Source organism: Oryctolagus cuniculus, chromosome 10, assembly GCF_051225735.1.
Source record: "Oryctolagus cuniculus isolate XC-2025 breed Fujian yellow rabbit chromosome 10, ASM5122573v1, whole genome shotgun sequence".
Lineage (NCBI taxonomy): Eukaryota > Metazoa > Chordata > Mammalia > Lagomorpha > Leporidae > Oryctolagus > Oryctolagus cuniculus.
The window spans coordinates 112,315,130-112,328,996 of NC_142876.1; the positions used below are offsets into that span (position 1 = coordinate 112,315,130).

Consider the following 13,867-nt stretch of genomic DNA (forward strand, 5'->3'; position numbering starts at 1 on the left):
CCTGCCCTGTGACTCGCTAACCACCTTCTAGCAACAGAGCACAGGGCCAGCAGGATGTGTCGGCTGTTTCCATCAGCCTCCTCTGCGTGTGACTGGTGACTCTTGTTTGCTCCATAAGCTGCCTTTTAGGCAAATGGAAGGAAAATGTCAGGTGACTAACAGTACAGGTATGCCAAATGATGGCAAAAAAAAAAAAATGGCACAGGGTGAAGTCTAGACCCACCGGGCTGTGTCTCCAAGAGGTCAGCTACACCTCAGCCACCTTCATGTTGAGACCAGCTGCTCCTCAGACTGTAGGGGCAGGGAGGGGAGTAAGGAATTCTGCCTTAGGGGGAGGAAGTGGGCTGGGCAGGGAAAAGCACAAGGAGGAGGTGACCTTTGAGCTGTGCTTTGAAGGCCTGGAAGCTTCCCTGGACATGGGAGGGGTGGGGAGCCTGACCTTATGGGAAAGGGGCCCTCAGCAGAAGACAGCTGGCAGCCAGGGAGCAGAGGCATAGTGTGCAAGAGGTAGGCAAGGAAAACCCTCCAAACCAGGCCTGGATCCTGGAGCGGGGGAAGTGCTGCAGGTGGGGGCCTGGGAGGCAGAGAGGCTGTGTCACTGCAGGCCCCCGCCTCAGCCTCTCTCTCTACCCTTTCCAGACCTCCCAGTCTTACCTGGAGGCTCCCAGGCATCCTGGTTTGTGTGGTTTGCCTGTGAGCCACAGAGTCCAGGGTCTGACAAATCACATCTCTCTCACTGTTGTGAGCTGTAAGGTGGGGGCTCAGTCCCAGGACAGGAGGAGCTTGGGTCCTGTCGTCTGTCACTCACACCCTTCCTCGCTTTTCCCAGGCACCCACCTTCTCACCGCGAATCACCGCAGCCTCCCTTCCCCAGCCACTTGCACAGCCCCACCCCACTTGAATTATTTACCACGGCCCTCTCTGAGGTCCACCTTGCCAACAGGATGAAGACAGCATGCTAACTGGCTAGGGAGTCAAGTCCCAAACATGGCAGGAGCACGTGGGGCAGGACAGACTCCTGCCATGAGAGCCAGCAGAGGGAGCACCAAGCACAGCGGCGCTGCACGCTGGGGCTCCAGGAGCCTGGGGCCACCCACAGGCTAAGGCTTTGGGCAAGTCACTTCCCCATGGCTTCCTTACTAGAATAATGAGGGCCATACCTCCTGCCTTACGGGGTGGACAGAAAGGGAAGAAATGCATGCCAAGTGCTCCATTGGGCACAGACAGTGAATATTGTTCCATTGACTTGGGCTTTCTTCGTGGCACAGATGCTTGGGTTCCCAGTGGAGGCAGTGGAAGCTGCCCACCCCCTCTCCCCACTGTGGAGGGATCAGGCCAGGGTGCTACCCATTTCGGGTCTGGCACCTGCTGGCGCCAGTCAAGGACTGCCTTAGGGCTCAGCCACAGGAGCCTGTGGCATCGGCCCAATCAAGTGTAAGCACGCAGACGCCACCAGGAGCGCTGGGCAGCTTTGAAGTCTGAAGTGGCGCTGCCTCTGGCTCCTGGCAGTGCCCTGCTCTACTGCTGATGGCTTGTTAAACGTGCCCAGGACACCAGGGAACGTGCTAGCCTGGGGTGCGGAGCTCAGGTTCCTTGCCCTCCTGGAGCAGTCCAGCAGGCTTGACAGGCCCCCCAGTGGGTCAGCTGCTGCACCCCCCAACTCCTGGAGGAAGCCATGCTTTGGTATAGCCAGCCGCTTGGCCTCTTCTGCTCCTGCTCGCTCCCTTCTGTGGGCCCCTTTGTGGCAGGTGGAAAGCCATGTGGGCTCCCAGGCCACCAAGCAAACAGGTTCTCCAAAGCAGAGGTTAAGGAGATCTGCTGCCCTGGGGAAGACCCTCTGGTGGGCGATCAGCCTGGTGACTAAGCTGCTGGTTGGAACTCTCACATCTTCTATCAGAGTGCCTGGTTTAAGTCCACTCTGGATTCCAGCTTCCTACTAATGCACACCCCGGGAGGCAGCAGTGATGGCTCAAGTGGTTGGATCCCTGGATGGAGTTCCTGGCTCCTGTCTTCAGCCCAGTCTAACTGCAGCCATTGCAGGAGTTTGGGGAGTGAACCAGGGGGCAGGAGCTGTGGGTGTGTGTGTTTGGGTCTCTCTGCCTCTCAATAGACAAAATAAATTTAAAAAACCAAACAAGCTTTTTAATGGCTGGCCTAGCATTCTGGCCCTAACCCAAATCATCGGCCATCCTTTGGCTTCCTGTGTCAGAGGCTGATAGCTAGGGGTCTCACGCAGCTGCTGAAGTCGCTGTTCACCTCCCTTGGCAATGGCTGTTTTTGTTCATCTGTAGATGTGGGACAGGGCAGTTTGATGTGGGCTGAGTCGGACATGGCTCGGCCAGCATGAACAAGGACTCTCCCAGAGCCTGTGTCATCTTTAGGAGCAGCTGTGGTGGGGAGTTCATGAGGCCACGTATGCAGAGGGCCAGGCCCAAGGCCTGGCTTGTAGTAAGTGCTCAGTGAAACGCCCCTCTCCTCTTAGCTCCATGAAAATGCAGCTGCCTCTTGGGGGTCGTGCCTTGGATCCTCCCTATCACCTTCCCCTGTGACAGCTGCTCAGGGACTGAGAGGGAGGCTCAGCCGGGGAAGAGTGAGGTGGACAGGCCCTGTTTTGTGGAAGGTGGTCCTGTGTCGCCTGTGAGCTCTCAGCTCTCAGAGCCACAGGGCAGGCTTGCCGGCCTCAGGCCTGGTGCCTCTGTGATGTGCACAGGCGGCCTGCCCTGGGCCTCGGGAGTGTGCTTGATGCAGTAAGATGAACTGAAGCCTGGGCGCCTCTCCTTGGGTCCAGAGGCACACAGGCTTTCCCGCCAGAAGTCTGGCGTGTTCCCAGCAGCCTGGGGGGTGCATACGTTTGTCTCAGTTTTGTGGGAAAGGTGCTGAGGCTCAGGAGAGTGAGTTGGCTGGCTCAGGTCCCACAGGGGCTGGGCCCATTCTAGGGGATGTTGCAGGAAGTCTGCTGCTCATACCATTGCAGCCCATGCCCTGTGCAGAGGAGGAAGAGGCCAGCCATCTGTGATGGTCCTCGAATGAGCTCCTTACCCAGGACCTCTTGCGAGTCCACTGTCTCAGTGGCTTGCCCATGAACCAGAGGTGTTGGCACCTCGTACGTGAGGGCTCAGCTGTGACCTAGGCATCCCACTCCTCATTGGACCAGAGGACTACTCGTTCCTGTCCTCTGAGAGGCCCTGGGGGCAGGTATCAGAGAACTGGAGAGGCCTGCGCGGTGCCTTTAGCAGATTAGGGACTGCGCCTTGTGGTTTCCCACTCTCTTAGAAGAGCCCACCCCCAGTGGTGCCTGCGTTTTAGCATCTCCACTTGGCACTGGCTAATGCAGATCCTTTCCCTCTGGTGGCCAGTGTGCTACCAAGTCTTAGATGCTCTCACAGCACCCGGACCCTCCAAGGAAGGGACAGAGTCAGGATGCGGCCTTCCAAGCCCTGTCTCCCCTCTGAGCATGTGGTCCCCGTCCCAGCAGGCCCACAGCCCGGCTCAGGGCTCCATTGTGCAGCTGCTTTCCCTTCCATGGTGCCACTTCTCCGATTTGAATTCCAACCGTTGCTCCAGACCTGGGGCACTTCCCAAGCTTCATCATGGGAGCCGGGTCCTGGAACAGAGAGACACACATGTAATGACATAATTATGTGTGGTGGCAGCCAAGTCCCTGCTCCAAGGCCGGGGACAATGGGGACTCGCCTGGCATGTAGGTGAGCCTGAACTTACATGTGCACCAGTGACTGCTCTCTGGGAACTGAGTCCCTCCAGCAAGCGAAGGCCGAGAGAAGAAGCAAATTACTCATGCAGACAGCGAAAGTCCCCACTCGGAGCTATTGTGACTGTGCTGGCCGTGGTTCAGCATTGTTCCTGCCGAACAGGGCCTGCCGAGCAAATCCCACATGCATCGCCTTTGGCTGACGTCACAGTGATTGATTTCAAAAAGAAGCCCTCTGAGTGTTCTCTGTGTGGGTGTCTCAGCGCTGAGGTCTCTCTTCTTTAACTGGAAGAGTCCATCGTTTGGAGGAGCGCCCAGCCGTCACACATTCATTCATTTTTTCTCTCTCACTGTAGCAGTGGGTCCAGCAGAGCCGTGTCTCCTGATCCTCACCTCCAGAACCCCCTGGCAGCCGACCTGGTCTGCCTGAGTTGTTCCGGGGTGCTCCCGCAGGAAGGGCTGTCTGCCATGCTCTTCCTAACCACCCGCCTTTGAATCAGGCAAGGTTTCCTGCAGCAGACATTTGCTGAGTGTCCCCCTACCCCAGCACACACATTGGGAACTCCTGCGGGGAGGTAGGTTTTGGAGAGGCAGAGGTGTGCATCAGGCTAGCTCCTTGCCTTGCAGGGCTGCCCCTTCTGACTAAGGAGGCTGCCACAGTCAGGGTGCTGCTGCGCACTGAGGCTGGCATGGAGGCTTTGTTTCTGCAGTCAGCCCCGACACTGACCCCTGCCCGATGTGAAGCTGGCTAGCGCTGGGAAGAATGCTACCACAGGCCGGCCGGATGCCAGTGAGGCTGGGGCACACGGGAGTGGCCAGTCAGTGCTCCCCTGCAGTCCACAACAATTCAGTTTCCCCATATTACAGTGCAGAAGCCCGTGCCCACAGCAGTTAGGCCACTGGCAGCCTTGGCTCTGAACCCAGATGGTCTGGCTCCAGGGTCCAGGCTCGCAGACACCCTGCAAACTGAACTCTCTGTTTCCTGCTTGGGATGTGCATCTGCTTGTGTGCAATCTTTGGAAGCCACGTGGGGTGACTGTTCTGGTCTGTTCTTGCCTTTTGCCTCTAGCCAAGCCCCCAGCCCCCTTCCCTTTCCCTCTGTTCACTGCTGCTGTAGTGGGGGGTGCCCTTGCACAGGGCAGACAGGGCCAGGCCCTGAGTTGGAATGGGGTGTTGCCACTCTCGCTGGCTGTGTGATTTTGGGCAAGTCATTTAGTCTTTCAGCTCTTCCCAAGATGGCGTAATGCCATGGGGCCCTCACCGTGCCATGGCTGGAAACTTGGGGCCTTCTTTCAGCTGCTGCAAGGTGGGGGTAGAGAGCAGGGTGCCCGCCCAGCAGAGTCTGAGGGAGACGGAGTCTGCCTGCCGGCCCCCTCTGCAGCCCCGGCTTCCCCTCCCCGAAGTCCCAGACTGGGTCACCCTCAGCCTCCCCCATGAGATGGGCACAATGCAGAGACAACCCCCCCCCCCATCTTCTGTGCAGGCCAGCTAAGCCAGCAAGGCCCAGGGGGCACAGCAGCATTCCGGAGACCACACAAGATTCCTGGCAGCGTACTGAAGTCCAGCTCCCCCACCCCACCATGCGTGACCCCACAAATGGAGCTGAAGCCGAGAGTTAATGGGAGGGGCCGTCTTTACCCACTCAGCGCTATTGTGTCTTTTGTTAGAGCCATAAAACAAGAGGACAGGGGTGACAGAGACAACTCCCTTTGAACTTGAAATCCTCTCTAAACTGCCCCTGCAGCCTGGAAAGAGGGACTTCAGCGACAGCCAGCCAGAGAGAGCTCTGCAGGCCCCTCGTCAGAGGTCAAAAAAAGCCCACCCGCTCCTCACCTTATCCCGGATGCTTAGAAAAATATTGTGGTAGTGTAGGTCAGCACACGCCGTCCGCTGGGCTGGAGGACAGCACAGACGAGAGCCCAGAGCCCCCGCTTACCCCGGCCCTGTCCCGTGTTTATGTAGCACTTAAGCTAACTCCGGGGTCGACTCTGTCTGCCATGAAAGCCCTGAAGCTTTTTGAAGTTCCCCTGAAGTTAATAAAATTAGTCTGCCCTCGCCGCGAGACCCCAGCTTGGGGAGAGATGGATCCTCCGCTGTCTTTGTGGCATTTAGCTTTTTTAAGTGAATATTTTCTACTCCAAAGAAGGGAGGGGGCAGGGGAGAAGATGCAGTGAAGTCTTTTTGAATAGGTAGCACACCTGCTACCCCCGGGCTCTGAGTGCTGGGAGGCAAGCTCTGGGTGCCGGGCCATAGCCCGAGAGGCAGCGGTCGGCACATGGGGCCTGGAACCCCTGAGGCTGGGCTGTTGGTTCATTCTCAAATGAACCGGGTCCCCAGGACACATCTTCCCGAGTGACTTATTACCTGCAGCGAGCCACTGCCTCACCAGTCCCTCCCCAGGGATACTGTGTACAGGACAGGTGCCATCGTCCCCATCCGCTCTCAGTGGGTGCACCGTGACCAAATCTGGGCCTTGTGAGACGTGACGTGTGGACAGACCCTTTCCTCACAGAACTCCCGGGCCTGGCAGAGGGGCAGGAGGGAGTGCGGCAGTGATGGACACACGCAGTAGGTGGTTTCTAGGCAGTAGGTTGGTGGTGAGATGGTTTCGTAGGTCTGGGCAAGGGCACATCAGCAAGTTCATGGCAAAGCGGGCATCCGGTACTGTGCTTTAAACACTGCTCAACATTGCTGCATCTCCTGTCAGAGTGCCTGGGTTCAAGTCCCAGGTGTTTCTGCTCCAGCCTCCTGGAGCCTCCCTAGGAGGCAGCAGATGATGGCTCAAGTGCTTGGCTCAGTGCCACCCACGTTGGACACCCAGATGGAGTTCCAGGCTCCTGGTTTTGGCCTGCCCAGCCCTGGCTTTGGTGGGCATTTGGGGAGTCAACCAGTGGGTGAAAGGACTCTCTACTTTTCAAATAAAATGAAAATAAAGAAGTAAAAGTTTTAAAAGAAAGTAAGTGCATGGATGAATGGAGTTAAGAGATGGCATTTTCCCTGTAATTTTGACGGTCCCTCCTACATATACCTAGAGCTATCAAGTTACTGACTGTAAATTGTCCTTGTTGTGTATCTGTCTGGTCTCGGGTAATTGTTAAAAAACGCAAGGCCACGGGCCTGCGTGAGCAGCGCCTGTGTCCCCGTGGGCACAGTCAGTCACCGGCTCAGGTATGCAGGGCGCCGTCAGCAGCCCCTGAGTCACGAGCAGAGAATGCCGCTGTGGCAGACAAGGACGCAGCTCTGCCTTCCTGAGCTCGTGTCCGGCGTGGGAGCAGTAAACAAGGGAAGACAGGAGGATGTGGGAGGAGGTCAGGTAGCAATCTGCACTCTGGAGCCAGGTGGACAGGACTGAAGGTGGAGAGGGGCTGGAGGAAAGGGAGCTGGGAGCCACAGAGATGGGGCCCGAGCATCTGCCCCTGGGAAGTCCAAAGGCTGTGGGCTGGAGGGAGAACGCCAGCTGTGATGTCCCGCTGGGGTTCGGGTTGTTTGCAGCCACACACTGGGGACATGGTGAGCCCTCAGGGTGCACTTTAGCGCAGAGGGGAGAAGTGTTAATACCAGCTTGCTGAGAACTTGTCTGCTGGGGCAGTGGCCTGGATTGGCCAGCTGGCCCCAGTCGTGCTCTCAGTAAAGTGCTTTGCTAAGGTGGCTGAGAGCGTTTGGTCCCAGGACTGTGTGCCTTTTGCATCACGAGCCTTGTGTCTCGGTGGGCTCTGTCCTGAGGGCCTAGCCCAGGCCTGGGGCTAGCTCCTACAGCCCAAAGGGCCCCTGGACGCAGCCAGCCGCTGGCCTTGCTCTTGAGCACCTCAGCACGGGCTTTGCAAAGAGCTGGCAGGCTTGGACCTGAACTCCGGCTGTGCTGCTGACCCATGCATGACCTCGGCTCCCCTAGGTCCTGTCTCTGAGCCTCAGCTCTGTCCCCTTTGAGGAAAGATGAAAACCCCTTGCAGACAAGGGTGGTGGGAGAGCCCCAGGGGACCCCAGTAATGCCTGGGCAGCCCAGGCTGCAGGGCAGACTGGACACCAGGCAGCGCTGCACACCCTGTCACAGGCAGCATGGAAGGGCCAGCCAGAGCCATATCCAGATGTGCACTGTGCCAGGCTGCACTGCAGAGCATGGGTGGGTGTGGACCCTGCCCCAGGCTCCCAGCCAGGCTGGAGCACTGGGTCCTTCTCTACCTGGAAAGCAGCAGGCAAAGGCTGGGCACGCAGCCAGGGCCTCCTGTGCCACTGCGGACCAGGGTGTCCGCCTGCCCTGGCTCTCCGTGTCCTCCCTGAGCAGTGGGAGGTGGCGCCTCTGTTCAGGTCCCTCAGCTGACCTCTCTGGATGCACAGTACAGTGGGAGGCAGGGCACCCCCGACAGCAGCAGGCTGGGGGGCAGGGACAGCCCTGGGGGAGTCCTGCTGGAGCCGAGGCCTGAAGGACGAGGGGAGTTCATGTGTGCGAACGAAGCTTGTGAATTATAAAGGCTGCGCCAGTGGAAATTATTATTCTTATCATTATTTGCATCCGATTCATCAATCACCAGGGAGAGGAGGCATGCAAGTACCTTTTATCTAGTGCTATGAATCAAATAGAAGAGGGTCTGTTTTTCCAAAAGGTTTTTAGGGTAAATGAGACAGTTTTTGCTTTTCAAAACAATCCATCTGGGGCCCTTGGCCAAATCGTGGCGCCTTGGGTAGAAGCGAGATGTTTCTGAGGCTGAGCGTTCAGTGCCCCAGCGGGGCCCCAGGAGTCTCAGCCTCAGGAGGGGGTAGCTGGGTGGAGGCCACACTGCCTCCGTGGGCCACACCCAGGCCACAGGCCCACTGCAGGGAGGCCACCGCGGTTCTCCCTGTAGCTCTTCACGCAGAGCCTTGAGTGCGAGCAGAGGTGGCGCTGACTCTGCCTGGCCCGTGTGTGGGACGCAGCCCTGCTGGGAAACAGCCATGAGCCTCAGAGACTCCGCCAGCCTTTCTGTGTCACCTAGGAGTACAGCTCGTCTACACACATGTATACACACACACGCACATATGCATCCTGTTCTTCTTCCCCCCGAGGCACAGCCCCTCCCTGCTCAGGGACTCTGGACTTGGAGGGAAACCACAGTGAGCAGAACGGACAAGGCCTTCATGCCGTTGTTCTCCTGGGTTTCCTCTCCGGCCACCTGCTGTCCATGGCCAGTGGTTTCTGTTCACAGCAGCAATGGGAATTGCCTTTCATGAGAACTGTGTGTAAACTAGCTCAGTGCGCCCGGCGACGGACGCTCCTGTGAAGCAGGAAGTACGAGTGTCTGAAGTCGGGCGGGCACACTCTGGCCAGAAGCCTGACGGCTTTCCTGTGAGGGGTGGTATAGGCATGGCCCTTGGGCCTTGTGCCCTCTTGCAAGCCCCTTCTCCCTGTGAACTGAGCCCGGCCACCCTCACGTTCCTCCAGGATATGGCCCTCACTATCAGCCTTTTATAGGTGGACTGCCGCCCTGGCCGCCCAGCCTTCCGGACTCGGGAGGGCAGGTAACAGCTGCCACTGGGGGACGCTTACTTGGGTGCACCTGCAGGGAGCCTGGCAGGCTCTGTCCTGTGCTCTCCAGCCTGAGTCCCCTCTTCTTTTACATATGGTCCTGCCCCCACTGAGCCATTCTCCTGAGGCAGCCCGAGGGGTTTCAAGCCACAGGTCAGATACGCGGCTCCTCTGAAAGGCCCCACAGCTTCCCCTGGTCTGCAGGAAGATTTGGGGCCTGAGTGGGCATGTCTGCAAGGCCGAGTGTGCTCGCTGTGCATGGCCTCTCTGCAGACTTGTACCCTTGCCCACAGAGTGCCTCTGGGGGTCCTGCTGTATCCCTGCCCCACTGCCCAGAACTAGTCCTCTCTGCAAGACCAGCTCAGTCCTGCCTGGGGGCAGGCTTCAGGATGCCCTCTGACTGCTGCAGCCGGGGGCCGGTGATCCCTGGGCTCCCAGCGCCTGCTTCTGCGCACAGCACTCAGTCTGCCTGGTCAGGTGCATCACAGGTGGACGAGTTTGCTTGTGGAGCATCAGCTTGCCTTGCCACACGAGCGGCTCTGTCTACATCAGCTTTTTCTTCCCATGCCTCTCAACTGAATGCCAGCGCCTTCCCCAAGTGCTTGAGTGCCTCACACCTTACTCTTCACACTGCCTCCTGGAGAAACCGAGGCACACCTTGCCCAGGGCCACATGGCTAGTAGGTCTGAAGCCAGGCGTTGCAGCTCCAGAGCCCATGTTATAAGCATCATACCCACTGCCCCATTCTGGAGCTCAGTAAATGACTGCCTAACACATCAGGGAATCCAGGTTTTTCATGAATGGAAATAAAGCAGACCCAACCCCTGCTCTGAAGAAATTTTGTCTAGACCCGGTGCTGTAGAGCGCTCACTGCATGTGCACAGGGTTATCACTGTGGGCACAGCTGCACCAGGAAAGAGCCCACAGCACCTGTGGCTTTGATTTTGGAGGCTGGGTTGGAGTCCATCAGGTGGCAGTGGGAAGAGAGGGCAACTGGGGTGGGGTGGGGGGTGAACAACGGTACAGAGGCCTGAGCATTTGCACTCCAGCCAAGAGCGTGAGACCCAAGATGGGCTGTGTGGTTGGGAGTGGGGGCTATAGATGTTGCCCGTGATACATCAGAAGTGGCCATGGCCTGCGCCGTGAGTCACTAGGCTAACCCTCCGCCTGCGGCGCCGGCATCCCAGGTTCTAGTCCCAGCTGGGGCACCGCTTCTGTCCCGGTTGCTCCTCTTCCAGTCCAGCTCTCTGCTGTGGCCCGGGAAGGCAGTGGAGGATGGCCCAAGTCCTTGGGCCCTGCACCTGCATGGGAGACCAGAGGAAGCACCTGGCTCCTGGCTTTGGATCGGCATAGCTCCAGCCATAGTGGCCATTTTGGGGGGTGAACCAACGGAAAAGGAAGACCTTTCTCTCTGTCTCTCTCTCTCACTGTCTAACTCTGCCTATCAAAAAAAAAAAAAAAAAAGTGGCCAAACAAAACAAGGCAACCCTGTCTCTGGAGAGGTTGCCAGCAGGAGTGGAAGGCCTGCCTGACATGTGGGTAGAAGGCACCTCTTGGTTTGCTGTGAGCTTATTTTTGAATAGGAAGCACATTTATGTATTCACACAGCAAGGGTAGGAAAAGTACCAGGTGAGACGCACTCTGGGCACCTGCTCCCTTCCTATTTCTCTGATTGTTTCCATCATCTCCCTACCTCCCATTTGTGCTCACAGCAGCATGCCCTACACACATTCTGTATGTTAACATGGAACTCGACACCCCAGGGTGCTGGTGTCCCCACAGAGCTGCCTGCTCCTCCCTGCGGTCACAGTGCAGTCCCCAGGGGCTGTACACCACTTGGTGGAACTTGGCTGGACTTTGAAGTTCATTCCGCTTTTGCCACTGTGAGCACTGCTGCAGTGAGCAGGCTCGGTAGTGCCCACCTGGGCAGGCCCATCTGTGGAGTGCATTCCTGCACGTGGTATCGAGGGGTCAGAGGGGTATGTTTGTAGTTTCAGCAGCAGTCTCCAACCTAGCAGGTACACCTTATCATGTCTGTGTTAGCTGTTAGAGGCGACATCTACAGAGTGGGGATGGCAAAGAGAGGCTCTGTGCAGGGCAGGGGAGGCCACGTGGCCTCGCTGCCCTTCCTGAAGGTACAGCCTAGGCCAGAGCAGCTAGAGGCCCAGGAGGGAGGGAATCACACTTCCGGTCCAGTCAAGCCCTGGCGAGAAGGGTCCAGGTGAACACAGCTCCCGGTGGTGATGTTTTCATGCTCCTGAGTGTCCCTCTGCTTAGCCCAGGCACCCACAAAGAGGCAAAGGGGTGCTGACACAGCAGGGTGCTCACGGCGGCCAGCAGGGGATGTGAGTACTACAGCACAGTCTTGTCCCAGCCCCCAGGAGACAGGAAGGGGAGCAGCAGGCTGGGGAATGGGAGTGGGCCAGGCCAGGACACAGCACAGGCAGACTTGGGCCTTGGCAAGATGGGTCTCGGGTGCAGATGGGCAGGCAGAGGCTGGTTCTCAGGGACTCTTAGGGGGAATCCAGAGCTGGGGTGAGGGTTTAGGAAGTGGATGTCACCTCCTTGGGCCGCAGCGGCCATGAACACTTTCAATAAGGAGAAGGCTGCTGGCTGTCTTGGGCAGGTACCCTGGGTGGGGTTGGGTTCCAGGCTTGCTGTGTCCTGGGAGTGCTTGACCTTGCCCAGCGGACGTCACTGCTGTGCCTCCATCTCCTTGTCTGTGAAGTGGCGCTCTCAGAGTTGCACCGGAGCTACGATGGCCACCCCTGGGAGCTGCTCCAAGGGGCTTGCGTTGAGGACTGATTGTTGCCAGTCTGATTTCCGCCCTGTTCCCGTTCATTCAGCCCGCTCCCCTCAGTGTTCTCAGAGGGTGCAGCAGGCGCAGGCGCAGGGCCCGCCCTTTCAGTGTGCCCTACTAATGTTTCCTTTCTCTCTGGCTGGTTGTGCGGGGACAGGCAATGGACGACTACAGTGTGATCGGACGCTCCCTGTTCAAAAAGGAGACCAACATTCAGCTCTTCGTGGGACTCAGGGTGCACCTGTCCACCGGGGAGCAGGGGGTCATCGACAGCGCCTTTGGCCAGAGTGGCAAGTTCAAGATCCACATCCCTGGTAAGTGCAGTTGTCCCTTCCCGCCCAGGGGGCACCTGGCAGGACAGAGAGGTGGCACAAGTGGAGCCAAGGCTGTGCTTCCTGGCTGTGGCTCCCAGTCCTGCTCTGCTGTTACACGAGTGTCATAGCCCATGTGGCATCATGGATCATGGCCCCTGGCTGGGTCCCAGCAAGAGTCTGAGCCAGAGCAGGGCCAAAGTCAGGGTTGAGTGCCTATTCCACCACTGACCACCTGGAGGTGACCCTGGCCAAGCCCCTTGGCTTCTCTGTGTAGAATGGCAGTATTGAAATGCAGTTTAGAGAAAGAGAGGTGAGAGAGCACCAGGGCCTGGCGCACTGTCACCTGGGGAGGTTCCAGGCATCTGAGTTGCCACCTCCTGTAGCCCCGCAGCCACTGCTGGGCTCTGAGGCTTGCCCGCAGCTGGGTTGGAAGTGTGCGCTTGCTGCTGGAAGACGGCCTTGCAGCCCATGTGGCCATCCCTTCATCCAGCCTGCGTCTGTGCTCAGTGCTGGGCTGTGGGGCTCACAGGCGTGGGCGAGGTCTGCAGTACACCTGATGGATCCCTGCCCGTCGGGGCCGTGGGCACTGTGCAGGCCGGGGATGGGCACAGCGTGTGCTGATCTGGGGAGGCACTCGGGAGGCAGGACAGTGCAGAAGAGGCCTGACACCCCGGCAGCGAGCCAACGGGGAGGACTTGCACAGTCCCTGAGGTGACCTTGAGCTCCCTGTGCCGTTGCAGGCCTGTGTTGGCAGGAGTTCACTGCCAGGGAGTGAGCCAGCCCGCCACAGGCGCCTGGCAGTGTGGGAGGTTCCCAGGTGTGGGTTCATGTCAACACGCCATGATCCGCCACCTCTCAGCCCCTCATGTTGTATTGCAAGAATGGTCAAACCTACAGCCCAATTGAAGAACTTTACTGTGACCCCTGTCACTGCCGTGACCTCACATCATTGTGTCACTGACCTTGGTTTAGCCCTGGGACTCTGGTTCATTCTCTGAGAGATGGGGGACAAGGGGGAGGTTTGGATCAGGTGAGCAAGGCAGTGCTGGGTTATAGCTTCTTGGGGAGAGTCTCCTAAGGGGTGGGTGGTGGCCCTGGCTGCCACTAGGAGGCAAGAATCACAGCTACACTGGCCACTCAGCAGTTGCTTAGGGGGCCCTGCCCCCCCACCACCACCACCAAAAAAAACTCTTCCCAAGCTCAGAGGGCCACAGATGACATTTGTCCTTCCAGGATGGAGACAGTGGCCACCAGAGGCCCTGCTTCTCTGATGCTTTGCTCCCCCTGTTTGACTGCACCCCCTAAGGCCTTGGTCAAGTTGGGGCTGGAGCCCATAGAGGGCTCCCCTGGGCATCCAGCTTCCTCTGGTCCTGCCCTCCCTGCTGCTCCTCAGCAAAGCCCAGTCCTCCCCTCAGCCAAACTGGGGCCCTCCTGGGTCCCCTCGGACTGGGTGTCATTTGTCCCCAGAGTCCCCACCGTGGCCCTGTCTGGGCTCCAGGCAACATGCAAGGTGCATGAGCCAGGCAGACCTCAGCTCCATAGGG

General features: G+C 58.3%; 1 protein-coding gene across 7 annotated transcripts in view; it reads left to right on the forward strand.

The window, feature by feature from the left end:
- EEFSEC (eukaryotic elongation factor, selenocysteine-tRNA specific) overlaps positions 1-13,867 on the forward strand; it is a 242,584-nt gene that overhangs the window by 199,094 nt on the left and 29,623 nt on the right. For all 7 annotated transcript variants that reach the window (XM_002713149.6, XM_089305613.1, XM_089305608.1 and 4 more), the window contains one exon: positions 12,167-12,323. In XM_002713149.6, the coding sequence (XP_002713195.2) occupies positions 12,167-12,323 (157 nt within the window). The remainder of the gene's footprint in view (positions 1-12,166; positions 12,324-13,867) is intronic.